General features: G+C 41.2%; 1 protein-coding gene across 1 annotated transcript in view; it reads left to right on the top strand.

Moving 5' to 3' along the window:
• LOC148039076 (F-box/LRR-repeat protein 10-like) overlaps positions 1–21,666 on the top strand; it is a 63,655-nt gene extending 41,989 nt beyond the window's left edge. Inside the window, exons 3-4 of the mRNA XM_087674961.1 lie at positions 19,608–19,707; positions 19,814–21,666. Of these exons, the coding sequence (XP_087531087.1) occupies positions 19,608–19,707; positions 19,814–21,202 (1,489 nt within the window). The 3' untranslated portion in view covers positions 21,203–21,666. The remainder of the gene's footprint in view (positions 1–19,607; positions 19,708–19,813) is intronic.
• The last annotated feature ends 5,210 nt before the right edge of the window (positions 21,667–26,876 follow it).

Raw genomic sequence — 26,876 nt, forward strand, 5'->3', positions numbered from 1 at the left:
GGTGACTAGGTGCCACAGAAACCTGTTGTGGAGTGCAAATGCCTTCACAGTAAAGCCACTGTACCAAGGGACCATGTATATGATGCTGAGATATCGAGCTCCACTCGTGATATGCCAGGGTGACCGTTGTGCATTTATGTCACCGACTTGTCAGTTGCAGATGCGGTTGGTACACCGCCCATGAATAATAGCTAGATGACAGCTATCCTTATCTACTCTAGTTCGTGGCTCAGTTAGTATGTCACCTTAGTTAGTTGAGTTTGGTTTGAGACTCATATATAGGGTTTTTCTATTTCTATGTACTTGAGTTCTTTTTGGCTTACACAACTAAGAAGAGAAAAAATTGTTTTCAGCCTCCACCTCTGTGTGTATTCCTCCATTGTGCAAGCAAGAGAGCTACAAGTGAGACTCCTTCCTTCTCTCCCACAATCTTGACATGGTATCAGAGCCTTGTTCGTGCTAAGGAGCTTAAGAAAGCAAGCCAAGTTCGCGATGTTCTGGTAAGAGGAGCAGTGTTGCTTTCATTTTCTGTTTTGGGAGCAGATCTCTGCAGGTAGCACAACCGGAAATTGCAAGAGTGCATTGTCTCAGGTTGAGACGCCCTTCGCGGTGAAGCAACATGGCAGTATATGCTGCAGGTGAGGGCTTTAGCCATTGGTGACCCTGTTTTTTTAATTTGAGGCCATTTCGGGGCCTGTTTTGGAGGCGGAAGTTTTTTGCACGCACTCAAGAAAATGCCCTGTTTTATGCTGTGTGACCACTGTTCTACATGTCAGTGAAAAGTTACCACAAAAATTGCATCGTATGCTTGTGTGCAGAGATATTGGGAGTTACAGAATCATCCTTGTTTCCTGTTTATGCAAAATCGTCACTAGGAAGTGGCTGTGTGGTCAAATACCACTTTCGCCAGTTTTATAGATTTGCCCTTATGAGGGTGAAGCTGTATTTTTTGCAGTGACAGAATTTTTTGCAGTATTCTGTAATGGCGTCTGATTCTCTTTCACAGATTGTAACTGAAAAGCTTGACAAGAACAACTTCCAAGCATGGAAGTTTAGAATGACGAATTTCCTTATGAGAAAAGGATATTGGGAATTTGTTGTAGGAAATGAAGAAGAATCAGTTCTTCGTGATATTCCCAATCAACAGCAAATGCAAGCATTCAAAGCATGGCATGAGAGAGCCAGGAAAGTTATGTACTGGCTGTCTATCAGTATTTCAGACTCTATGATTGTGCATATTCAAGATGCAAGTATGCCATAGGAGGCATGGGATACTTTGTAAAAAATGTATAGCACAAATACGCAAGCTAGGAAAATGCAGCTTAAGCAAGAGTTGCATAATGTGCAAAGAGAAAGTATGAGCATCAATGACTACCACATGAAGGTGAAGAAGATTGCAGATGCACTTGCTTCCATTGGGTCGCCAGTGGAAGATGATGATTTAGTTTCTGTGACCTTGAATGGTCTAGGAAAGGATTATGCACAGTTTCGGACATCCATTTCAGTTCGTGAAAGATTTCTTGATTTTGAGGAGTTGATTGCTTTTCTAATTTCTGAGGAGCAAAGAAATGGTGGTGCATCTTCTTCAGGAGGAACTTCAAAAGAAACTGTCTTCTACTCAAATACTGGAAGAGGTAGAGGCAGAGGTAGAGGAGGCCGATTTGGAGGCCGTGGTAGAAATCAGAATATACAGCAGACTCAAGAAAACCAGTCCTATGGAGGAGGACGTGGTAACTCTAGAGACAGGGGGAGCCAAAGAGGTCGTGGTGGATGGCAAAGAGGCCAAAATGCAAACAGTAATGTTGAATGCTACTACTGTGGTAAAATGGGTCATTTGGCTAAAGACTACTATAAAAAACAGAATGACATTATGAATGGGAAATTGCAACAAGGAAATTATGTATCTTTTAGTAGACAGGGTGATGACAGAAATGAGCATTTGTTTATGGTGCAGCACATGAACAATTCTGTGACAAGTGCAGAAGAAAAGCAACGAAGTGTGGTATGTTGACTCAGGTGCATCAAACCACATGACAGGTCATGCAGAATGGATGCAGGATGCAAGAAAAATGGAAAAACTAGGATTTGTGGAGACTGGTGATGATACTGCACATTCTATTGTGCAGATTGGAAAAATTCATTTGTCTATGCAGGATGGGAAAAAGAAATACCTGTCAGATGTATTTCATGTCCCGAATATCACCAAGAATTTGGTTTGTGTTGGTCAAATGGTTAAGCAGGGCTTGCAGGTTAGATTTAATCCTCATGGATGCTTTGTTGAGGATATGAAAAATAAAGGTCGCTTGATAGCAAAAGAAAAGAAGAAGGGCAGAATGTTTACATTGGATGCAGACATGCCTGAATTGAGTGCAGCAATGTTTGCACATGGGACCGGTGTAGTTGCAGATATTGATATCTGGCATAAAGGCATTGGTCATATTAATGTACAGCGACTTAAATCAATGCAGGCCCAAAATATTGTTGCAGGATTGCCTAAATTCAAGGTTGCAGAAATGCACAAGGTATGTGAAGCCTGTCAGTTTGGAAAACAGGCAAGGAAACCATTTTCTAGACATGTTCAAGAGAGTAAGAAGTCATTGGAATTAATCCAATCTGATGTGTGGACTACTAAAGCTACATCTCTTGGAGGCTGTCATTATTTTGTTACTTTTATTGATGACTATAGCAGAAAAGTTTGGGTGTATTTTATGAAAAAGAAAAGTGAAGTTTTTGGGCATTTCAAAACTCTTAAAGCTATGGTTGAAAAAGAAACAGGTTTGCAAATAAAATGCCTAAGGTCAGATGGAGGGGGAGAGTACCTCTCAAATGAGTTTGCAAGGTTCCTGCAGGAGCATGGCATAAAGGAGCAATATTCATGTAGTCATACTCCACAACAAAATGGAATTGCAGAAAGGAAAAACAGACATATTGGAGAGGTATCTCATCCCATGCTCAATGAAAAAGACCTGCCAGATTTTTATTGGGCTGAGGCAGTTGCTACAGCAGTCTACATAATGAACAGAACTCCCACTACAGCAATACATGGGATGACTCGAGAGAGGAGGTATACTGGTAGGAAACCAAATATTTCTCATTTGAAATTTTTTTGTTGCATTGCCTATGTTCATGTGCCAGATGAGTTGAGATCCAAGTTGGATCCAAAAGCTGAGAAGTGCATCTTTATTGGTTACTCTTTGCAGCAGAAAGGGTATAGATGCTATAACCCTTTTACTCGTAAGTTTACAGTGAGCAGAGATGTTGTTTTTGATGAGATGAGTAGCTGGTATAAACCAGTAAATGTGATTGATAATGTAGATGCACAAAATGGTAATGCTGCACAGAATTCACAACAGCAGTCGCAAGATATTAGTGGACCTAGAGCGTCCTCTAGCAGTGGTTCACATTCTTCGCCATGGACAGGCAGATTGAGATCAGGAGAATCTTCTCAAAGCAATGCAGATAGTGGTATGCAGGTATCACGAAAAGGAAAAGAGAAGGTAGATCAGCCCATGTTTGATGTGAATGCAGGTCACTCTTATGTGGATGGTGAATCTAGTGGCTCAGAACAGAGCATTGATGATGAGTTGGGTATTCCTTCTATTGTTACACCTAGACTAAGGAAGACCAGGGATGTTTTGAGAGCACCTGGAAGTGAGCTTACTTTGCGTAGGTCTACCAGAGCTAGATATCCTGTGGATAGGCTGAAATATGATGGATTTACAGCCATTTACTATGCATATATAGTCAAAGTGATACAGGAACTAGAACCCACTTCTTTTGAGCAAGCCATGGGAAAAGAAAAGTGGGAGAAAGCTATGGATGAAGAAGTGGATGCCTTGGAAGCAAATGCTACATGGGAGTTGGTACCTTTACCTAAAGATAAGAATGCAATTGGCTGTAAGTGGGTTTATAAGGTGAAGCACAATGCAGATGGTTCTGTGAACAGATACAAGGCAAGATTAGTAGTCAAGGGGTATGCACAAACATATGGCATTGACTATGAAGAAACATTCAGTCTGGTTGCAAGGATGGCAACCGTAAGAGCAGTCATTGCTATGGCTGCATCAAAGGGATGGTCTTTACATCAGATGGATGTAAAGAATGCCTTCTTGCATGGTGATTTGTAAGAAGAGGTCTATATGGAGCAGCCACCAGGTTATGTGCATGCTGTTCATCCTGAGTTTGTTTGCAGGTTGAAGAAAGCCTTGTATGGCTTAAAGCAAGCACCTAGAGCATGGTCTGACAAGATAGGATAGTATCTTGTCACTATTGGCTTTCAGATTTCCAAGGCAGATTTCTCACTTTATGTAAGAAAACAGAGAAAGGTATTATGCTGCTTGTCATTTATGTTGATTTGATTATCACAGGTGATAGTGATGAAGATATCCTTCATGTGAAAATGCTATTAAAGCAAAAGTTTGAGATGAAGGATTTAGGAGAGCTGCGTTATTTCTTGGACATTGAGGTGATTAGATCACCAAGTGGGATATGGCTCTTGCAGAGGCAGTATGGATTGGACATGCTGTCCAAATATGGGATGACAGGCTGTAAGCCTATTTCAGTTCCTTTGGAGCAGAATGTGAAGTTGAGCACAGATGCAGGTGAGCTTCTCTAAAACCCTACTATGTACAGACGCATAGTAGGAAGTTTGATTTATATGACTATTATCAGGCCAGATTTGAGCTATGTTGTTGGATTGGTAAGCCAGTTTATGCAAGCTCCAAGAAAACCACATTTGGATGCGGCTAGACGCATACTCAGATATGTGAAGTCCACATTGCAGTATGGACTATTTTATGAGACTGGGGTTCAGATACAGTTACATGGATACACTGATGCTGATCGGGCTGGTAGTATTTCTGATAGACGATCTACTAGTGGATATGTGTTCTCTTTTGGGAGTACTGCAGTCACTTGGAGCAGCAAGAAACAGTCTACAGTTGCCTTGTCGAGCACAGAGGCTGAGTATAGGGGTGCAGCAATGGCTGCATGTGAGGTAGCTTGGTTGCATAAGCTACTTTATGATATGCATCAGCCTACAGGTGGACCAGTTGTCATTTATTGTGACAACATGAATAGTATACACTTGGCAAATAACCCAGTCTATCATGCTAGAACAAAGCACATTGAGGTGCATTATCACTATGTGCGGGAGAGGGTTTTACTAGGTTTTATTGATCTAGTTTATGTTAGCACAGAGGATCAAGTAGCTGACATATTCACGAAGGCATTGGGCGTAGAGAAGCTACGCAAGTTCAGAGACCTGCTTGGTGTGCAGGAATTGGGATTGAGCTCGAGGGGGGGTGTTGAGATATCGAGCTCCACTCGTGATATGCCAGGGTGACCGTTGTGCATTTATGTCACCGACTTGTCAGTTGCAGATGTGGTTGGTACACCACCCATGAATAATAGCTAGATGATAGCTATCCTTATCTACTCTAGTTCGTGGCTCAGTTAGTATGCCACCTTAGTTAGTTGAGTTTGGTTTGAGACTCATATATAGGGTTCTTCTATTTCTATGTACTTGAGTTCTTTTTGGCTTACACAACTAAGAAGAGAAAAAACTGTTTTCAGCCTCCACCTTTGTGTGTATTCCTCCATTGTGCAAGCAAGAGAGGTACAAGTGAGACTTCTTCCTTTTCTCCCACAATCTTGACATATGACCCCCTTCGTGGACGCATATGGTGAGCTGGCAAGTAACTCGCGAGCTGTGGCTGCTGAACTAAGCCAGACCATAAAGATTCCTTGGCCCATTAGGACCGCCTCCACGATATGCGCTGTGCCGATGCGCAACGTGGAGTGAAGCCAGTCCCGAAGTTGGGCCCTGGCTGGGGAATGTCCTACTACTTGACCATAAATCGTTGTTTCTTTTAGCTCCAGCTCCTTAGCTCAGATAGCTAAGAGCTGCTCCTCAGAGAGGACGATGCGCAAGGTGGTTGACTGGGGGGCACTCGCTGAGTGCGCCGGCATCTGACCAAAGGTTTCGATTGTGTGTCCCTTCTAAGAGAACTACCTATCACGTCGTGGTGCTACATGAGGGGGGGAAGTTGCTGTAGATAGAGGGAACAATTGGAGGGTGGTGGGAACAATGGCAAGGGGGGGGGGGGGGGGGGGAGGGAGGGATCTTGTATAACGCGGACGAATTCAAGCTTACAAACGGATGCAGGGCGCCCGGGGGGGGACAGGGCGGCCGAAATTATTGGGGTAGGAAAGACATGGCCGAATCCTCTGATCGGGACTGGGTGAGATGTCGGGGCGTGATAGGGCGAAATGATGGAGCAGGGCAGGGCAAAATGTCGGGGCGGAGGGGAAAAATAGCGGGGCAGGGTGAAATGGTGGGGTGAAGGTGAAATGTCGGGGCGGATAGGGCGAAATGTCGGGGCGGAGGGGAAAGACAGCGGAGCAGGTCAAAATGTCGAGGCGGAGGCAAAATGTCGAGGGGAGATGAAATGTTGAGGTGGAGGGGGCACAACCGTGAACCATCGGGGGCGAGCACTGACGATAGCGAGGTCGACGGGCACGATTAGGCGGAACCGGGGGGGAGGGGGCAGCTTGCGACGTAACGGGTAGAGAGCTTCCACGTTGCCTTTGAACCCTTGAGGCAGAATCAAAGATAGCAATGTCTACTCACTTGAGTGAGTTTAACTCCATTTTCAGCCAGCTGGTTACCTTGAAGTTCTTGATTGATGAAGAATTTAAGGCTACGTTCTTGCTTTGCACTTTGCCAGAGAGTTGGGATACGTTTAGAATTGCCATGAGCAATTCTAATGTGATTCTTTTGTATGTTGATGTAGAGAGTGCTCTACTCATGGAAGAAATGAATCGACAGAACAATGCATCCAGTAAGTCTTCCAGTGCTTTGCATACTAGGGGCAGATCACAACAGAAAGGCAAAAATTTGATAGCAAGGGACGTAGTAAATCGCGTGGCAAGGATGTTGAATGCCATCATTGTGGCAAGAAGAGTCACTTTAAATGTGATTGCTACAAATGGAAGAAGGAGAAGGGAAAGGGCAAGAAGACAGATGATAGCAAGGAAGAGAAAAAAGAGAGTCAGCCTAAGAAGAGCAATGTCAAAATAGAAGAGGTAAATGCAGTCACTCATGACAGTGACAGTGGGAATGACATACTCTTAGTCTCTTCACACTTTGGTGCACATGCTTTACTTATAGATACAGATGATGACATGCATACTTGGATTCTCGATTCAAGTGCTTCCTTTCATGTCACCCCTCATTGTGAGTGGTTCTTTGACTATATAGGGGGTCGACATGGTGTTGTCCATCTTGGGGACAACTATGCATGTGACATTGCAGGTGTTGGCAGTGTGCAGTTGTAGTTTCAGCATGGTTCTGTCTTCACACTTCAGCTTGTACGGCATGTACCTCAGCTCAAGAAGAGCTTGATTAGCATAGGGTGTAACAAGCCTTCCTTCAGTGGATGGGTGGTAAATCTTTTATTACAACTTAATTACAGCAGCAAACAGTTAATGCAAATCTGAAAATACAAATTTACCTACTGATCTTGGACAATGCACACCCGATTGGCCTCAAAATTGTTGCCCCTTCCGGTATTTCTTTAGCTTTATTGAAGAAAAAGTTGATTTACTATGGGATTCTCCCAATCCCTTTCGGTATTCCAACTCCCCTTGCTGTTTAAAATCACCGGCAGGTCTTTAATCTGATTTGCCTCTTGATTCGGGCAATCAATTGGCCTTCACTCGCTTTGATTGAGATGGAAAATGCCCCAAATTCAATTTTTTGCTAGTGCCTCCACTTGAATCGGCTAAAAACAGCTTCAGCCCTGTTGAATCCAAGTCTTGGAGCTTCCAATTTTTGGCACGCTTCTCAAGGCTGTTGCTAAACCCTAATTTCTGCTGCTGCAAATTAGGGTTTACAACAGAGAAATATAAAATTTCTCAGCCTCCAGGGATCCAAATGCTGAGATCTTCAAAGCAAGGCTGTGAAATGGTTGGGAGATGAGAGGGAAAGCTGTAGAGAGAGTAAATTCGGAGTTTTGTTGTGAAAAATGATTGCAAATCAGTCAAGTGCAGCTGCTGCCCTGCCACAACAGCATGTAGATGCAAAGAACTGAAGAAAATCAGTCATTTACAACTGTTGCTCTGTCTCAACAGCCTGTAGATGCTATCTCCTGCTGTTGATTAGTCTTCTTTTGCCCCTGGCTGCCTTAGAAGGTCCTCCAATGGCTGCAAATCAGACTAGCAGCCTCCCCTTTCTCTCTCTTGCAGGCTGACTTTATAAAAATGCTCCTCTCTAGCCTCTAAAGAAGTTTTTCAGTCTTGCATGGTTATTTTTGACAAGTGGCAGCCTTCCCAAATGATTTTTTCGGCATTTTTCATAATTAAATATTAATTTTCAGTCTTTAAAATACTGAAAATTAATCTAATAATTATTTCAGTGTCCTAAAAAATAATCAGACTGGCCAATAATTAAATTGGCTAGGCAACTTCCATTCCCGAGTGTCTCTGCGTCATCTTTGACCATCAGATTGGCGCTAAGTACTATTAAACGCCACTTCTCTAGTGTCACAACTGACACTTATGGCCAAATGAATGACCTAGGCCAACAACTGGCACCAGATACTACCAAGTACTTGTGCAGCATAACTTATAGCCACCTTTGCCTTTGACATCCCGTGATTTCTTCGACTCTCGGGCTCGTAAATTTACTTTAACCCCAGTTGCACCTCACATGTGCAACATTTACTTAATCATGTGATTAAAAATTAATCCACATGTTAAGTGAGGTTTTAAAAATACATATCCTCATGACATAGGGCAGCTAGATGACGATGGATTTTACGCCACCTTTGGTGATGGAAAATTGAAGATTTGTAAGGAACCTAGAGTGATTGCCAGAGGTTGTAAAAGTGATATCTTGTATTCTCTCCATGTATCTAGTATGAATGATCATGTAGTTGCCGTGACGGAGTAGCCAAGTGTTTCTTTGTGGCATGGCCGGTTAGGCCACATAAGTCAAACTGGAATGAAAGTGCTCTCTCATTTGGATTACTTGCCTAGTCTTTGTCATGCTGATTTTGAGCATTGTGATCATTGTGTTTATGGTAAACATGCACAGACGTCTCATAAAAAGTCTTTTTCGCAAAAATCTTCTCCTCTAGAGTTAGTACATTCCGATGTATGTCAGATGCCAGGATTATCTTTAGGGGGAAAGAAATATTTTGTTATCTTTGTTGATGATGCTACACAGAAGGTATGGGTTTATCCTATTCATAGCAAGGATGAAGTGCTTGACAAGTTTAAAAAATTATTGGCATTGGTTGAAAATCAAACTGATAAGACACTTAAGTGTCTTCGCTTTGACAATGGTGGGGAATATATGTCCAAGGCCTTTCAGGCATTTTTTGACAGAAAATGGATAAAGAGGGAGCTCACTGCCCCTCATAATTCACCCCAAAATGGCGTTGCAGAGCATATGAATTGGACTATACAGGATAAGATCCGTACAATGTTGTCTCATGCTATATTACCCCATGGTTTTTGGGCAGAGACTGTTATGACATCCATATATTTGATTAATCTATCACCAAACAGGTCTTTTGGGGGGGGGGGGAGAGGGGAGGGGACTTCCCCAAGAAGCATGGTCGGGCAAGCCACCTTCATATGCTCACCTGAAAGTCTTTGGTTGCGAGGCTTTTGTGTACATTCGTAAAGAAAAACACAACAAACTTGAGCCAAAGTCCTGTAAATGCATTTTCATAGGATATGGTGATGAGGGTGAAATGAGGTATAGATTATGGGATCCCGAGAAAAGAAAAGTAGTACGCAACAATGATGTTATCTTCCAGGAAGATCGCACACATAAATAGCCCGAAAAGACTAAGGAGGTTCGTAAGGTTGTATTCCGAGAAGAAATACATTTTGGACAGCAAAATGTGCCCGTTCTACAGCAGCAAATACCTGTTGTAAATGAACTTGTAAATGCAGAAAATAATGCTGGAAATGATCAGCCAGCTATTGCCCATGATAATGAGCCATTACATGTGCCGGAATAGCCAAGACAACAAGCTGTTGATGTTGATGTGCAGGCTGAAATGCCAAGATAACAAGTTGAAAATGCTCAACTGCCAGCAAACAATGATCATTGGGTTAGAAGATCGTCTAGGGCTACTACATGTTGACAGACTATGGTGAACCGTCTTGCTTCAAGGAAGCAATGGACAGACAGGACAACAAGAAAGGGTATAAAGCCATGTTGTCAGAAATGGAATCTCTTGAGAAAAATGGCACTTGGGACTTGGTGCAGTTGCCTAAAGGGCAAAAAACACTTTCATGCAAATGGGTTTACAAGATGAAGGTCACTTCTGGTTCCTCACCAAAGTACAAAGCAAGATTGGTTGAAAAGGGGTACAAGTAGGAACATGGAATTAACTTTGATGAGATCTTCTCTCCTGTAGTCAAGATGACTACATTGAGAACCATTTTGGGCTTGGTTACAGCTAAAGATATGGAGCTCATACACATGGATGTAAAGACTGCATTCTTACATGGTTATCTGTATGAAGACGTATATATATAGCAGCTTGAAGGGTTTGTGGAAAAAGAGAAAAGGAAGATGGTATGTAAACTCAAAAGGAGTTTGTATGGGCTGAAAGAAGCACCAAAAGAATGGTATCATAAGTTTGATACATTTATCAGTCTCAAGGTTTCCATAGAAGTCAAGTGGATCATTGCTTGTACACCAAGAAGGCAGCAGATGGCAGCCTGATTATCTTGGTTCTGTATGTTAATGATATGCTGATGGCTGGCAGGGATACTCATGCCTTGGACTCACTGAAGCAAAGTCTTCATGGCAGCTTTGACATGAAGGATCTTGGTGATGCAAATCACATTCTTGGCATGCGAATACTCAGAGATAGGTCAAAAGGATTACTTTATCTATTGCAACAGGAGTATATCTCCAAGGTTTTGCAGCGTTTCAATATGGAGGGGGAGGGGGGGAAACAATTAGGGTTCCATTGCCTCCATATGTGAAACTCAATGCAAAGGACAACCCTACATCTAATGATGAGACGGTTGAAATGGCCAAGATACCATATGCTTCAGCTGTTCGCAATTTGATGTATGCTATGGTTGCTATACATCCTGACATTGCCTTTGCAGTGGGAGTGGTTAGCAGATACATGGAAAACCCTAGTAAAAAGTATTGGGAAGCAGTGAAAGGTATTATGAGATACCTCAAAGACACAAAGGAGTTGTGCATCTGCTTTGGAAAGCAGACGGCATCGGTTGTTGGCTTCACGGATGCAGACTATGCTGGTCATGCGGATTACAGAAAGTCCACTTCTGGGTATGTGTTTACCTTCACAAGAGAAGTAGTCTCTTAGATCTCTGGGCTACAAAAGTGTGTTGCATTGTCTACTATAGAGGCAAAGTATGTGGCTGCTAGTGAGGCATGCAAGGAGGTTTTATGGCTTTCACGTCTGGTGGGAGAGCTTGGCATTGCAGAGTTACCTGTTCTCCATTGTGATAGTCAAAGTGCTATCATGCTAGTACGGAATCCCATCTTTCATGCAAAGGTGAAGCACATACAGGTGAAGTACCACTTCATTAGAGATGTACTTGACAGCAAGAGCATTGAGCTTGTCAAAGTGCATACAGATGATAATCTTGTAGACCTTCTCACGAAGGGTCTTGCAGCAAAGCGGTTTGCTCATTGCCGACGACAGATGATGGGAGTTGGATGGATATATGTATTTCAGCTTTGTACATACCTAAACTTAGTTGATTCTTTTCTCCTCTTAAGGCACATTGCCTTTAGGTAGGAGGTTGTTGGGAATAAAGGGCCCTCATGCCTTTTATATGTGCACGGGTGTGAACACACCCTTAGCACATTGTACTTTCATATATATATCTATTTAAAAACCTAAAGAGGTACACTCTGGTTATTGTACCCACGAGTTGTGTTCTCTCTTCCCACTGCTCTATACTTTCTCACTCTCTGTTTTTCTACTTCTAACAATCACTGTGTGTCTCGATCCCCGCGCCCTCGGAGCTCAACATGACCATGCAAGTCAAGCTGACCAACATATAGTAAAATCTTTTTGATGCCAGGTGCATATCTGACATCTTTCAACACAAGCTGTTGCCCATTATCTAAAGACAAGTGTACAATGCCGATCCCATCAATGTTGCAAGCATGGTTATTTCCAAGGTACACTTTTTCATAAGTGCCTGCATTAAACATAGCAAAACACTCCAAGCAAGGAGTTACATGGAAAGAGACACTAGAGTCTATAATCCAAGTCTGAGTGACACCATCATCAACTGACAAAAGTGCATCACTCACATCAGCCTTGGTAATCTACATATCCTGCATGCGACATACAAGGGCATCATAATCAACTGCACATAATACATCAGCCTCTGTATCCAAGAGTTCGTGTATGACTATACTGGAGGCTACATTTGCCACATCTATTTTATCTTCTTTCTTCTTTTTGTCTCCTGCATTCTGCTGTCTCTCTTGTTTCTTCTTGTAGTACCTGCAATCAGGCTTCTCGTGGCCCTTTCAACCACAGTGATAGCAAGTAATGTCACTCTTTTTCTTTCCTTTGCTTTTGCTTTTGTTTCTCTGTCCAGCATTTGCATGTTTCTTTTCAGCCTTACATCTTACATTATAAGCTGAGTTGCTGCCTTCTCCACTAGATATACATCTAATTTCTTCATTCAAGATTGAACCCCTCATACCATCATATGAGAGATTGGGGCTATTGTTGAGAGAAACCACCAAGGTCTCCCAAGAATCAGGCAGTGTCATGATAAAAAAGATCGCCCTCAACTTATCATAAAAATCCAAATTTACATCCTTGAGCTGATTTAAAATGCCAGTAAATGCACTCAAGTGCTCAGTTGCAGGCTTTGACTCATCCAGTCGCATGTTCATCAATTTGCGCATTAAATGCACCTAATCAACAGGGGTGGGGATCTCATTGGTAGTTTTCGGCTTATCCCATATTGCATAACTTGTATCTAAACCTTTAATGTCTATCAAAATGTCATCAGTGCACCCATCTTTATGTAAGCTAGAGCCTTCTTGTTAACTTTGGCCCAATTTGCATCAGAGATTTGTGCGGGTTTATCTTCCTGCAAAGCATCCTCACAATCCTTTAAGAACAATATGCCTTGCATACGGTCTTCCAAAGGTCAAAGCCATGACCATCAAACCGTTTGATTTCCATCAAACTCTTGATGTTTGAACTGGAAGAAGTTGCAGCCATTTTTTTCATAAACACGAGTAAATGCACTGGACTGCAAAAGCACAAGCTGAACTACCAAATACATTGTTGTTCATCCTCAAACAGTAATAAATCTCTGCTGTTTATACATAAACCAGCCACCACACGGGCAAATACTGCAGAAATTTACCAAATTCTGCACAAAACCCCAAAATTCCAGATCCAACAGTGCATAAATGTCAGCCAATCTGTCTCAGTGGAGCAAAATTTCATCAAAATATGAAAAGCCCCAATTTTTCGAGGTCCAATGTCAGGAAATTTTACTCAAAAGAGTGAAATTTTGACAAATTTGGCAAAATCCCCAATTTGATTGAGGTCAACAGGCACAATGTCAACAATTTGTGACATGAATGTCACTGCAGGCATAGACGAGATCAAATTTGGGAAAAGCTCCAAATTTTCTGGGCCAGATTTGCACAGATTTGTGACATGTGCTTTCACGTGTGAAAGCCCGTTAAGGCAAAAGGGAAAATTTTGATTTTTTTTTTTTTAATTTCTTTGAAAATTTGACCGGGGAGGCGGGGGAGGGGGTTTGTTGACCCATTGGGTGTCGCATGGCCCATCTGCGGGCGACCCATCACTGCCGCCTATTGCCCGCTGCTCGACCGTCACGCACGCCTGCTGCCCGCTGCACCGGTCACCTCTCCTGCATTGGTTGCGCTGGTCGTAGGCCCACCGTCACGCCTGGTGTCCGTATGCCCTGTAGGTCACACCTGCTGCCATCTGTCGTCGCTATGTTGCCCAATGCCACACGCTCAATATCTTTCTACTGGTTGCTTGCTGGACACTGTGACTCCTGCTTGACTGGTCCATGTTGCTGCCTGGTCAGCTGGACCCGATTGACCTTCTACCTCGAGCTGTTCTCTGCTCGACCTGTTCGCAAGCTAACTATCGCCTATTAGTCTTGCAACTGGCAGCTAATGCCTATGGTCTCGGGAAGCATGTACAACATGTGCTCTGATACCAGTTGTTGAAGCTTAGTTGGAGGAGTGAACAACTCCTCAAGGAGTGAGAGTGACAGAGAGAGAGTAAAGGTACAATTCGATTTTGGGTGTACCAACAATGTGTCGGTACACAAAGAATAAATCGTATTTATACATTCACATGTACAACTAAATAATGCACGTGTACTATACATGGAGGTGAAAAAGAGCCTTTATCCCAACAAGTGGTGTAGAAAGTGTTCACACCTAAACACACACTTTTATACACAATAGTGTATGTTCACACACAAGGATGAATAATAACTAGCAATTCCTCCCTTTGGGTCATGGGTGACTAAACTTATGACACGAAACATATGGAAAAAGGAAATGGAAAGGTCTTACCTCGAAGAGGTAGTGTCTAATCTGGTACAACAAGTTTTAGAAAAGGAGATATATAAGTGAGAGAGATGCAATATGAGGATGGTCACGACATGGTCTACCAACAAACTCAAGGATCCAAAGTAAGGCATGGTTGATTGGTGTGCGTGCATAGCTCAGTGGCTGATCGAAAGGCAACATAGCTCAGAGGCATTGGGCACATGACTAGAGGGTGAATACATGGGTATAGCTTTGGGGCTCAACTCAGAGATTATGCATAAATGGCTACAATTCCCCCCGAAACATAACTCCTTTAAAGTTGGAAGGAAAGAAAATAAAAAGAAATACAACTTGTTTTTTATTAAAATCCAGACAGAGAATCCTACACAATTATTTAATATTTATGTGATGGAAAGGTCTTAGCGCATGCATGACTAGTGTCTAATTGCAACCACCATTTTTTAAAAAAAAAATAAAATTAATTTTTTATACATTTAAACATTATTTTTAATGATAAAAATTTGGATGGGATTAAAATCCCTCCTCAATGTCGATGTGGAGAAAATTGTGGTCAATGTTACTAGTTGTGACGGCATCACCAAGCATTGGACTCTTGACGGGTCATTTTTTTACCTGACGTTGAAGGCGAGTGCCTGGGCAGTCTTGAATGTGTGGTTGGAGGCTTCAATTTGATGGAGAAAGGTGCCAATGTGAAAAGCTCCAAATTTTATCGGAGAAATGGCGAGGAAATTGTGGTCGATGTTACTAGTTGTGATGGCGTCACCAAGCATTGGACTCTTGACGGGTCATTTTTTTACGTGACGTCGAAGGCGAGTGCCTCGGCAGTCTTGAATGTGTGGTTGGAGGCTTTGATTTGATGGAGAAAGGTGCCCTTGTGAAAAGCTCCGAATTTTATCGGACAAATGGGGAGAGATGTCAATTGAAAATCAAAATTCCCAAATTCATGCAAACAGCTCCTAAATTATAAGAGAGCTTTTAAAACTTAATAAAATAAGGTTGTAAACTATTACTTAAAACATTATATTGGGATTGTAGATGTCGAAGGCTGATATGATGTGGCAGATTGGATGATGCCTAGTAGAAATGATGGAAACAAGCGAAGTACAATGGTATGTTAGGTGGTGAAGATCTGAGGTGTGGCATGCAGCATGTGGTGGCTGGTGCAGGAAAAGGGACGTGATAGGCAACAATGGGTAGGAGAGGCAAATCAAAACAAAGGCAGGGATGTTGGACCAGGCGAGCTGGCACAATAGACGTGCTGCAAAGAGTTGTGGTGCAGGCAAGTCTGTTTACTGGTTCACACCAGGTGGTGAGGCAAACAGTCAGGATAGACAGGCTGCTGAGTACAGGCTTTACAGCACTTTCTCGTCCTCCTTGTCCTCCTCTTCTTTTTCTTGAGCTTCTCCTTCTTCTCCTCCTCCTTTTTCTTCTTCTAATGCTGGAACTACCAAGCAAATCGTGCATGCACAATGGTGAGATGTGGGCATATAGGCTGAGCCACCAAGGCAGCTTAGGTGGCAGCATCGGAGACTATTTTGGTTAGCAGTCATGTGTGTCATGGATAGTCATCTCTTGCTTGTGAGCCTTAGTCTGAGCTAGATGGGAACATAAGGAGCCTTGGCATTCAGTCTGTCATGTATTTTGACGGAGGAGGTAGCTCTTTCTAGAGCATGCATTTCTTTTTCAGTTGGGTTTTGGCGTGTTCATACTGACTGAGGTCTATTTCTAGCCTTGCATTTCTTTTTAAGCGGCCAATGGGGTGGGCAGCTTGCATTTAGTATGGGTGGCTTGCTATTTATTTTCTCTAGCATTATTTTATTGCTTTTATGCTGCTTAGTGTAGGCCATCTCGTGGGCTACACGTTGATGCCCTTTGATCCATGATTTGGGCTCCCTAGGGATTTAAAGTGTCATTAAATGCAATTGTTGCCCCTAGTGTCCTAGGCACTAAGTGACACTAAGATCAAGGTTTTATTTAGGATTTCTTATGGCTGTCGTTAGGGTTTCATTTTATTATAAAAAGACACTTTGTGGTAAGTGTGGCATGTATTCATTTTAGTCGCCTTGAGCATTGTACTCTCTCGTATTCATCAATACATTGCCTCTCATTTTGTGATTGAGTTATTGTGCATCGATTGATTCATTCATTATCTTTTATTCTCTATCAATTAATTGCTCAATTACTTCACACTTGGGCAAATAGTGGTATTAGAGCCACTTACCTTCTTCATAGTTGCCATTGCTCACATGACCATTTGCCACCAGCCATTGCCATTGAGCTCCTCTCACTCTATCGCATGCTAGGAGCTAGTGCCCCTATGTCAGCTCTATATTCTTCATTGGCGATTGCACTCTGTGCCACCATCTTCTTTGCCCATCCGTGCCAATTGCCGCCGGAGGCTCTGCCCTTCAATCTCCAATTGCCCGTGTTGGAGTGACTAATCTACTAGTGTGGCTGGTCATGGACCTGCATATTGTCCCACATTGTCCTTGCATTGCTTATAGCATTGCACTAACCTATGCGCTTGAAAAATCATTGACTACCTTGATCAAAAGTGCCTACTTGGTCTGTTCGCTGCCATGTTAGCTGACACGCTACGCAAGCTCAAACCATGTGGACTCCTGCCGTCGTGTGCTGCATTGCTTCCATTGCAAACTGTTGCCATCCTATCCCCATCACATCAGATGTATTGGTGCCATGTCATTGACAGTCGCTGACTTCTTGTCGAGAGTCCATCGCCACATTGAATCCTGTCGCTAGGAGCCTGCCACATTGCCACATCGATATGTCATCCTGCTGCCTTGTCCCCGAACAGCCTCAACACCAATTCCATCAAAAAAATAATATTATCATTTGTTATACTTTAGGCAGCTCAAGGCCCTTGTTCACAACCTTTTGCCCCATCTAGGCACAAATTGTGTAAAAATTGGGTATTTTCATAAAATCTCCCAATTTAGCTCCAATCCACACCAAAAATTTGGGGCTTTTCATAAATTTTCCTAAATTCATCATCAAATTGAAGATATTTGCTGTCGGTCATTGCCAAATTTCGGGCTTTTCATTGGAAACCTTCAAATTCACTCCAATTTTGCTGCCAAATTTGGGGCTTTTCTTGAATTCAGTGTTCTTCATCACCATTGAGGCTTAATCATCTATAGGTGCAACATTCGGCAACATTTGGGTGAAATTTTCATGAAATTCTTCAAATTTCTTGATAAAATTTGGGGCTTTTTGTTGATTTGAGCTTAATTTCACCCAAAAAATTTCAAAAAAATTGGCCTTTTTTGAAATTCATCAAATTCCATCAAAATCGAGGCTTGGTTCAGGCATGGCATTCGACACCAATTGGGTAATATTTTTATTCGATTTCTTTGATTGCTCTTCAAATTTCAGGTAAATTTTGGGGTTTTTTCCAATTTTCATTTGTAAGGCACTCAAAATTGGGGCTTTTGCCTCAAATCGTTTTCTTTGGCCTTGCGGTGCTAAAAAATCATATTATTTGGCTGCTGGTCCTGTTTTTTTCCCAACATTGAAGAGAATTTCTATTATTTTGGTGCATTTATTGGGTGAAGTCTCTCAAACAATTTTGCTGCTGCCCATATTATCATAGCATCTCAGCCCCTCTGATTTCAGCATATTTCTGACCGTCGCCTTGTTCGAGTAATATATTTGCTTTCTGGAAATCATTATTTTCAGCATATTTTTATTTCTCCTCAGTAGGAAAACAGCAAGAGAAAATTATTATTCGTGATATCATTTGACTTAATTGAAGCACCACCATCTCTTCTATTATTTTCTCTCTTCACTTGGAAATTATTATTTTATTACCACTCATGGCCAGCAATAATAATGATTTGTTGGGTATTCTTGGTGTGGACGACAAGATCAACGGCACCAATTACCCAATGTGGGATTACATGATGCAATGCGATGTGTTCTTGTCACGAAGAATTTATGGCATATTGTCAATGGCACCGAGCAGAGGCTGGTTTCTCCAACACCAGCACCACCTCCCACCTCCACATCGAGAGGTGGCTCTCATGATGCCAAATCTTCTTCCTCTTCCACATTGCCTCCCACTCGAGTAGATTTGATGGGATGGTCGTGATGCCCAAGCACATGTCCTAATTGCTTTATTTGTGAAGAGAGCTATCATTCCATACATTCGATCATGCAAGACAGCCGAGGATGCATGGGATGATAAGCTTGCATCATTGTGTCAAGTGCACAATGAAGCATGCGTTGTGTACCCGCGTAAGCAACTAAAAGATGTTCTCATGGAAGTAGAAGGTAAGATGGGCATTGGCATCAAAGCTTTGTTTTGCATTGTATATGCATTTGAAGGCCATATGCATCGAAGAGGTAGATTGATAACCCTTTATTGACTATTGATACTAACATCCAATTTCCAAAAGGTATACAGCTATAGAACGATACTTTTTTGTGTCATATATGCATTAGATTTTTTTACTACAGGAAGAATAGAGTCTCCTTCGTACTTGGTCAACTGAACCTCAGAGTCCAATTATAGTTCTCTCACACGACCTTGATCATTCTGGCATAAGAAAAGTGCAGGGTCTCATCATTATTGGTCAACAAAACCTCAGAAGTCCATTCTTGCTGATGCTGACATGCAAATAATCACCTGACTCCTCATGGTCTTGTACATCAACCAGCCAGTTGCACTCAACAGTCTTTCCCTTACATCAAATTACTGGTTGAATGGAAGGTTACACTCATTAGTTGTAGAGTGGGAAGCGTTGGCCTTTATGAACTTGAGTGAGGGAGGGGAATAACTGAATGAGAAACTCTACATACTCATTGATTTGTCTATGTACTTTAGGGCTTCTTTGATCATTTCTTACATACAGCTCAGAAAGTCTGCTTGCTTCCCAAAGGGGAGGCATGCCACTGTGTATGATACACCTTTTGTTTTAAAAGTTGCGATTTTTGTTTGGCTGCTTATTATTGTTGTTGTTGTGTAATTTGGGTTTGTCTTCATCAGATCTCTTTCTTTGGAGCTTGGTTGGCAAGATGAGAATCGAGGGACTGGAATCCATAGTGTGGGCCTGGAAAATTTGCTGCGGCAGTGCCCACTTTTAGAGGTTTGTTCTTTTGATCTCTGATCACGTGAAGTGTCTATAGTGAAGAAATCAAAATGGAACTTGTCTGAGAAGCTTAACTGTGTTTGTAATGTGTGAATGAATGTAGTCCCTGGTGCTGAAGGGCGAGGAGTCCTGCTTTGACTCTCATGCATATGCAGCGGTCAACCGGCTTGCCTCATCTAATCTGAAAGCACTAGCTCTTGGCTATTTGGCAGAAAGAAATGCCAAACAGCTCTTCAACATAAATGTGGAGAACTTAAGATCCTCCAGGCTAACAGGACAACCAATCCAATGGCTAAACTTGCAGACACTCTCGTTATTTTTAGACAGGATTACAGACTCATTCATTGTGATGATCTCTCAAAATTTACCATACCTGCTGGATCTGGAACTCCAAGACGAGCCTGCAGAAGAGCCTTTGGTGGCATTTGATTTAACGACTACCAGTGTTCAACAACTTGGAGCCTGCTGCCAGCTACAGAGGCTTGTGCTAATGCGGAGTCAGAACTTGTACCCTGCAACTTTCAAGAGAGTGGAAGATCTGGGCTTTCTCTTATTGGCTGACAAGTGCATGAAACTTGAGAGTATTAAGCTGGGCGGATTTTCTCGCATTTCAGATGCAAGCTGCAGACAGATTCTGCACAACTTTTCTAACCTTCATACATTTGAATTACTAAAAATCCCTCGGATTACTGACTTGACCTTTAGTGATTTGTCAGTTGCCCCACTGATGCTGGTTTCAGTTACTCTTGCTTCATGCAGTTTGTTAAGTGGTTACTCTGTTAAGCAGTTGGCATTATGTAGAGACCTTGAAGTACTGAATCTCAAAGGTTGCAAGAGTATTGGAGATAGTGGTCTTGAAGCCATTGCAAGTCTCAAGAAGCTGAAATCACTTAATCTGAGTGGACTTGACATAAGTGATGAAGGATTATTGTTACTAGGCAAAGGTCACACCCCACTGGTGGTGCTTTCACTTCGTGGTTGCCAAAGAGTGAGTGATGTGGGTGTGACTGCCCTCATGGAGGGTTGTATTCCTGACACACTCGAGTGCATTGATTTGTCAAGCATCTCATTCTTGACAGATAAAACTGTCCTTGCACTTATCCGTAGTGGCATGCGGATTGTTGAATTGAGACTGCGGGATTGCTTTCATGTTGGGGATACTTCTGTCATTGCATTGGCCAGCATGTCACACAAAGGCTGTGGTTATGGTGGAACCTTAAAGTTGCTGGATCTATGGAACTGCAAAGGGATCTCATTGCTATCAGTCAACTGGTTCAGAAAGCCATATTTTCCAAGGTTACGCTGGTTGGGACTTGGTTGGAATATTCTAAGTCAGTCAGTTATGGATTCTTTAAGCAAGGAACGCCCTTTTGTCCGTATACTTGATCACGGAGTAGAATTAGATGGTTGTGGTGAAGAGGATGTCCCTGAACCATATAAACCCCGCTATGAAGAGGAAGATGAACTTGAAAGATGGTTGAGAACTGGTTGAGTACCCATGTCCACTTGTAAAAGTCAATAGCTTGTACCATTGTTTGTAGGACTTAAATTGCTCCTTGCTCATCTGAAGAAGATTTGGAATCTTTGGTTCTCAAGAGTGGCCTTCTTGGCAGCTTGACAGTTTCAGTTTATGAAGATAGTATCTAGTTTTTATGGCTAATGACTTAAGAAATCACTGAAGCGACAATGTATGAATCAAGGATGAGATTATGCATTTAGGCTTCAGGCAGAGTAGTAAAAGGAAACAGAATCCCGAAAGTTTCCTTGTCTCCTATAGTCTTTTTTGTCTTTAGTTTTCAAATTGGAATCCATGATGCGCACAACAATTCCGTTGGGCATTTGTGAGTGACTTATCCCTTGCCGGCTAGTGGAGATTTTATAGAAATTTACAAATGTGCACCTTCTTTTAAAAACCTTAGTCTATCTAAGGGAAAATTCAAGTTTGCTTTGTTGTAGAGACATCGATTGCAAATTTGTATATTTTGTTCAGTGCCAAGCTCTCTGTCAAGTTGGTTGATGACAATCATGCCAAGAGAATGGTGATCGCTTAAGCATTTCTTTTGAGCTTGTTGTGGCCTTTGGCCATTGGATTTGTGGGGATTTATTCTTGTTGTAAGCAAGTTTTGAAAAGAAAGCTATGCCAAGTAAATGCATTTACAAGTCACTCACACACACATGCATGCACGTAGGTGTGCACATGCACATGCATGCACATGTGCTCACGTGCGTATGCATGCACCCATGCATGTGTGTACGAAGATCTGTCTTAGAGCCATGGGAGGTCTATAAATGAGGGGAACATCAAGCCACCCTTGGTTCTCGTCTTTGGTGGCTTGAATAGTAAAAACAAAATTTCGAGTCAAGCTAACAAACTTAAGGGCATCAAGTTGCGGGTTACAATTGAGCTCATGCGTAATGAGGTCAAGGAGAAGCAAAAAAACATGTGGCCAGGTGTGTGCACATACACTGCACATGTGTATGGAAATCTGTCCTAGAGCCATGGGAGATCCATAAATGAGGGGAACATCAGGACACCCTTGGTTCTTGTCTTTGGTGGCCTTGATTGTAAAAACAAAATTTTGAGTCAAGCTTACAAACCTAAGGGCACAAAGTTGCATGTTACAATTGAGCTCACACATAAGGAGCTCAAGGAGAAGCTACAAAAAATCTCCAATATGAAGGCAACTAGGTGGCATATCATGTAGGGAATGATATTTGAGGGTCTATCTGCTCTAGTCTTCTTCCTGACCTCAACCAACATTTACTCAAAGGTCGTATGGGCTTTCTCAAACTACAAATATGATATCAAATTGTGTTCCTCCTCTCCTTGATTTAGAAGTTAGTCTTGCTAAGTAATTGCTTTACTTGTCTTCCTATGGTTTATCTCTAACACATATGGGACTTCTTATATAACCCTTTTTCCTTTCTTCTTTGTTCTCTCTTCTCCAATTGGCATGAATTTTCCAACATTTCCATCATATCCCTTTTCGAGTGTCACATTAGTTGACTCAACCAAAATACCATGTATTGTCCCTTTCTCTACTATTTGGGTTTCTCGGATCCCCTTGGGTAACTATTACCACTTGGGTTGGCAAAGATCTCTCTCTCTCTCTCTCTCTCTCTCTCTCTTTCCCAAACAATGGATTCATGGTACCTCTATATCTCTGACTAAGTGAGGACATTCTTAAGGATAACGTAATCTCTCCCTATATTGAAGCATAATCCATATGCATGCTTCTCTCCATTGTCCAATTGTCTAGTCTTTTCCTCTATCCATTAATCCAAGCTTAAGCTCCTAAAATTGATGAGATTCCAATTACTAAAAGTTCTATTGATGATTGGATTTTATATAGATCTCTACTCTACACAATGTTCAGTGTGGTTCATATTTGTATTCAATTTTAGTAGACCATGCTCCCACTTTTTTTCGTGTGGGATCACTCATAAATATGTATGTGTATCGCATGGGTTCAACGAATCCAACATTATATTTAGTTAGATGAAGCTCAAAAGTTATAAGTTTAAAGATGAGGTTAAAGAAATCCTTTTGTTCTGCTCCTTGTATCATGGAACACATTTGGAATACCCATTAGTAATTTAGCTCCATATGGTGAGTTGAAGTATAATGATGTTGTGGATAATTTATTGGCTAAAGAGATGCGGAAGAAGTTCATGGACCAAAATAGAAATAATTAAGAGATTGGCAACTCATGAAGAAAGAGGTAGAAAATGGTACAAAGATAGAAGTCAAGTCATGCAACAAATCCAAGTCCATGAAAGATATTGAATGCTTTCATTGTGGTAAAACTAGTCATATCAAGGACTGTTACAAATGAAAGAAAAAGCAAAAATATAAGGAGGAGGATAAGGATGCGGACAGGAAAGAAGGAAAAGTAAAGGTTAGGATTGAGTAAATAAATACGATGACTATGTGTAATGATGATCGTAAAGTGTTATGTACTACTCTTTCTACACATATACTAGCTATAATAGATTGACAATTGGCTCAACATTGAATACTGGATTATGAGGTATCTTTTCATGTGACTTCTTGTAAGGAGTAGTTTTGTTTATATGATAGTAGCAGACATGGATCAATCTATCTTGGTAATGACTATATATGCGATATAGTTGGTGCAAATGATATGTAGTTTACTTAACAAAATGGATTAATCTTTACTCTTTGCAATGTATACCACGTGCCCAAGGCTACTAAGACATTAATATCTATCAGTCAACTAGACGACTTGGAATAATCTACTATTTTGGGGAGTTGGTCATGGAAAGTCCACAAGGAATTGTATCTTGTTGCAAAAGGAGCCAAATGTGACACTTAATATCCCTTTCATAGATCTTCTATAAAAAATATAATTATAGTAACCAAGCAACCAAATGTATCTTTTTGGCATCACTAGTTTGAACATATGTCCAAAAACTAAATAGAAATACTACTTTATTGGATTATGTGCCTTCTCTTAATTTTTAAAATCTTTCTAGTTGTGAGAATTGTATATATGGAAAGCATACATTTTTGGCCCATAAGAAAAACTTAAATAGAAAAAAGAGCGAGTCGCTTGACTTAGTGTGCAATAATATATGTGGGCATATACCTAATGAGACTATAGGGAGGCATCCCATTTTATCATATTCATTGACGATGCAACTAGAAAAGTGTGAGCTTTCGCTATGGGTAGAAAAGATGAAACTTTATATTGTTTTCAAATCTTTTTGGCACTTGTAGAAAATTAGTCCGCCAAGAGACTTAAGTGTCTCAAAACTAATGATGGTGGAGAGAATGTCTCTCACGAGTTCAAAATTTTTTGTGAAGCACATGGGATAAAAAGGTAACTCACTACACCTAGTAATCCTGCCCAGAATGGTGTTGTAGAGTAAAAGAGTAGGATGATAAATGAAAGGATGTTAAGTACGCGATCTAATGCTAGTATTTTTCAAGAATTTTGGATTGAGGCTATATCAATTGTTATATATTTGATAAACAAGTTGTCTAATATTGCTTTGGATGGTAGCATTCAGGGCATGAAGCCCTTTTATGATAACGTAATAGTATTTGGTTGTAAAGCGTATGTGCATGTACTTAAGGAAAGTCATAATAACTTAGAGCCAAATCTACCAAATGCATTCTTTTGGGCTATGAATAGAGTGGCAAGATGGATTATTGCCTTTGGGATTGAGGAGGTAGAATGATTATTCATAGTAATAATGTGATCTTCAAGATGCATAAGAAACCTCTTAAGGAAGTGGAAACAAGAAATATCACTTTCCAAGATATAATGCCACCTATTATTTTGCCACATATAGCAAGTGCTAGTGCACGGAGTGTGCAGAAAGAGAGCACAAGTGATGCTTCATCTAGTTAGTAAGAAGCGGGGGGATTTATTGAGTAGCAAGTTGAGATCCCTATGCTGCCTCAAGAAGAAAGAGTGGAATGTGAAATTCCCACTCCAAGTCAGCCTGTGTCATGCTACATAGATCTACTTTCTCATCTCCCTAACAAATTTTAGCCTAGGATTGACTATGTTATGTTGATTTATTGTTGAGAGCCATCATGTGGTGTAGAGGCCATGACTCGCGAAGATAAGCTTAGGTGGGAGCTAGCTATGCAGTTTGAGATGGGTTTTATTATGAAGAATCCAACTTGGGAGTTGGTTCCTTTGCCAAAGGAAAAAAATGCTTTTCCATCCAAGTGGATCTTTAAGTTGAGGGTTACATGTGATGCTAAACCAAAATATAAGATAAGGTTAGTGGCTATAGGTTTTAAGTAAGAAAATTGTGTGGAATGTGATGAGCTCTTTTCACCTATGATGAAATCAATTGCTCTTCACACGATGCTTACCTTGGTGGCTAAGGCTGATATGGACCTTGTATGAGTGGATATCAAGGTAATACTTCTACACAATGATCTTTGTGATGAGATCTACATGTAGCAACTAGACGGTTTTGTGGAGCACGACAAAGAAAAGCTTGTTTGTAAGCTCAAAAAAGGGTATTTATGGATTAAAGTAGACCCCACGATAATGGTACAATAAATTTGATGCCTTTATGCAATCTCATGGCGATAAAAGAAGTGAGACAAACCACAACTTATACACTAAGCAGGCTAAAGTTGGTAGCTTGATAGTATCCTTTATGTGGATGATATATTGATACTTGAAAAAAACACGTATGAGGTTGATGCCTTGAAGAAAAGGTTAATGGAAACCTTTAAAATAAAGGATTTGTGACATGAAAAACACATTATTGGCATGCACATAATCAGAAATAGAACAAAGATTTGCTCCATTTGTCCCTAAAGGATTATGTCAACAAAGTATTACGGCATTTCAATATAAAGTGAGAAAATGCAATTATTACTTCATTGCCTCCATGTTGAAAAGTTAGTGCTTATGATTGTTTTAAATCTAATGACGAGAGAGTTGAAATGGCCAATGTTTCATGTTCATCATGTGTGGGCAATCTAGTGTATGCTATGACTACCACTTGCTTTTGCATTGGGAGTAGTGAATAGGTACATGTCAAATTGTGACAAGAAATATTGGGAAGTAATGAGAGGTAACTTGAGGTACTTGAGTGCCACAAGAGATATGTGCACATGCTATGGGACAAGTAATAGTGGTGTACTTGGGTACATATATGCAAATTATGTAGGGAATATTGATAACAAAATATCAACCAGATGATATGTTTTTACATTGTATGGTGGTGCAATCTCACGAATGTCTCATTTCTAAAATTATGTGGCATTATCTACCATTGAAGTTGAGCATACTATAATCATAGAGGCATACAAAAGAGCCATATTGCTTACACATCTAGTGGGAGACTAGGGCCTCAGTGAAGATATGTCATTGTTGCATAGTGATAGTCGAAGTGGCATCATATTAAAAATATGTGGCATTATCTACCATTGAAGTTGAGTATACTATAATCATAGAGGCATACAAAAGAGCCATATTGCTTACCTATCTGGTGGGAGACTAGGGCTTCAGTGAAGATACACCATTGTTGCATAGTGATAGTCGAAGTGCCATTATATTAATGAAAAATTATCTACTCCATGTGCAAAACAAGCACATAGAAGTGTAGCATTGTAGCATACTAAATTTTTTTAGCAACAGCGCATGACCATCCCTTATTCTCAACACCTC

This window comes from Lygodium microphyllum, chromosome 3, assembly GCF_053477565.2.
Source record: "Lygodium microphyllum isolate KBCC chromosome 3, Lygodium_microphyllum_v1.1.10, whole genome shotgun sequence".
Taxonomy (NCBI): Eukaryota; Viridiplantae; Streptophyta; class Polypodiopsida; order Schizaeales; family Lygodiaceae; genus Lygodium; species Lygodium microphyllum.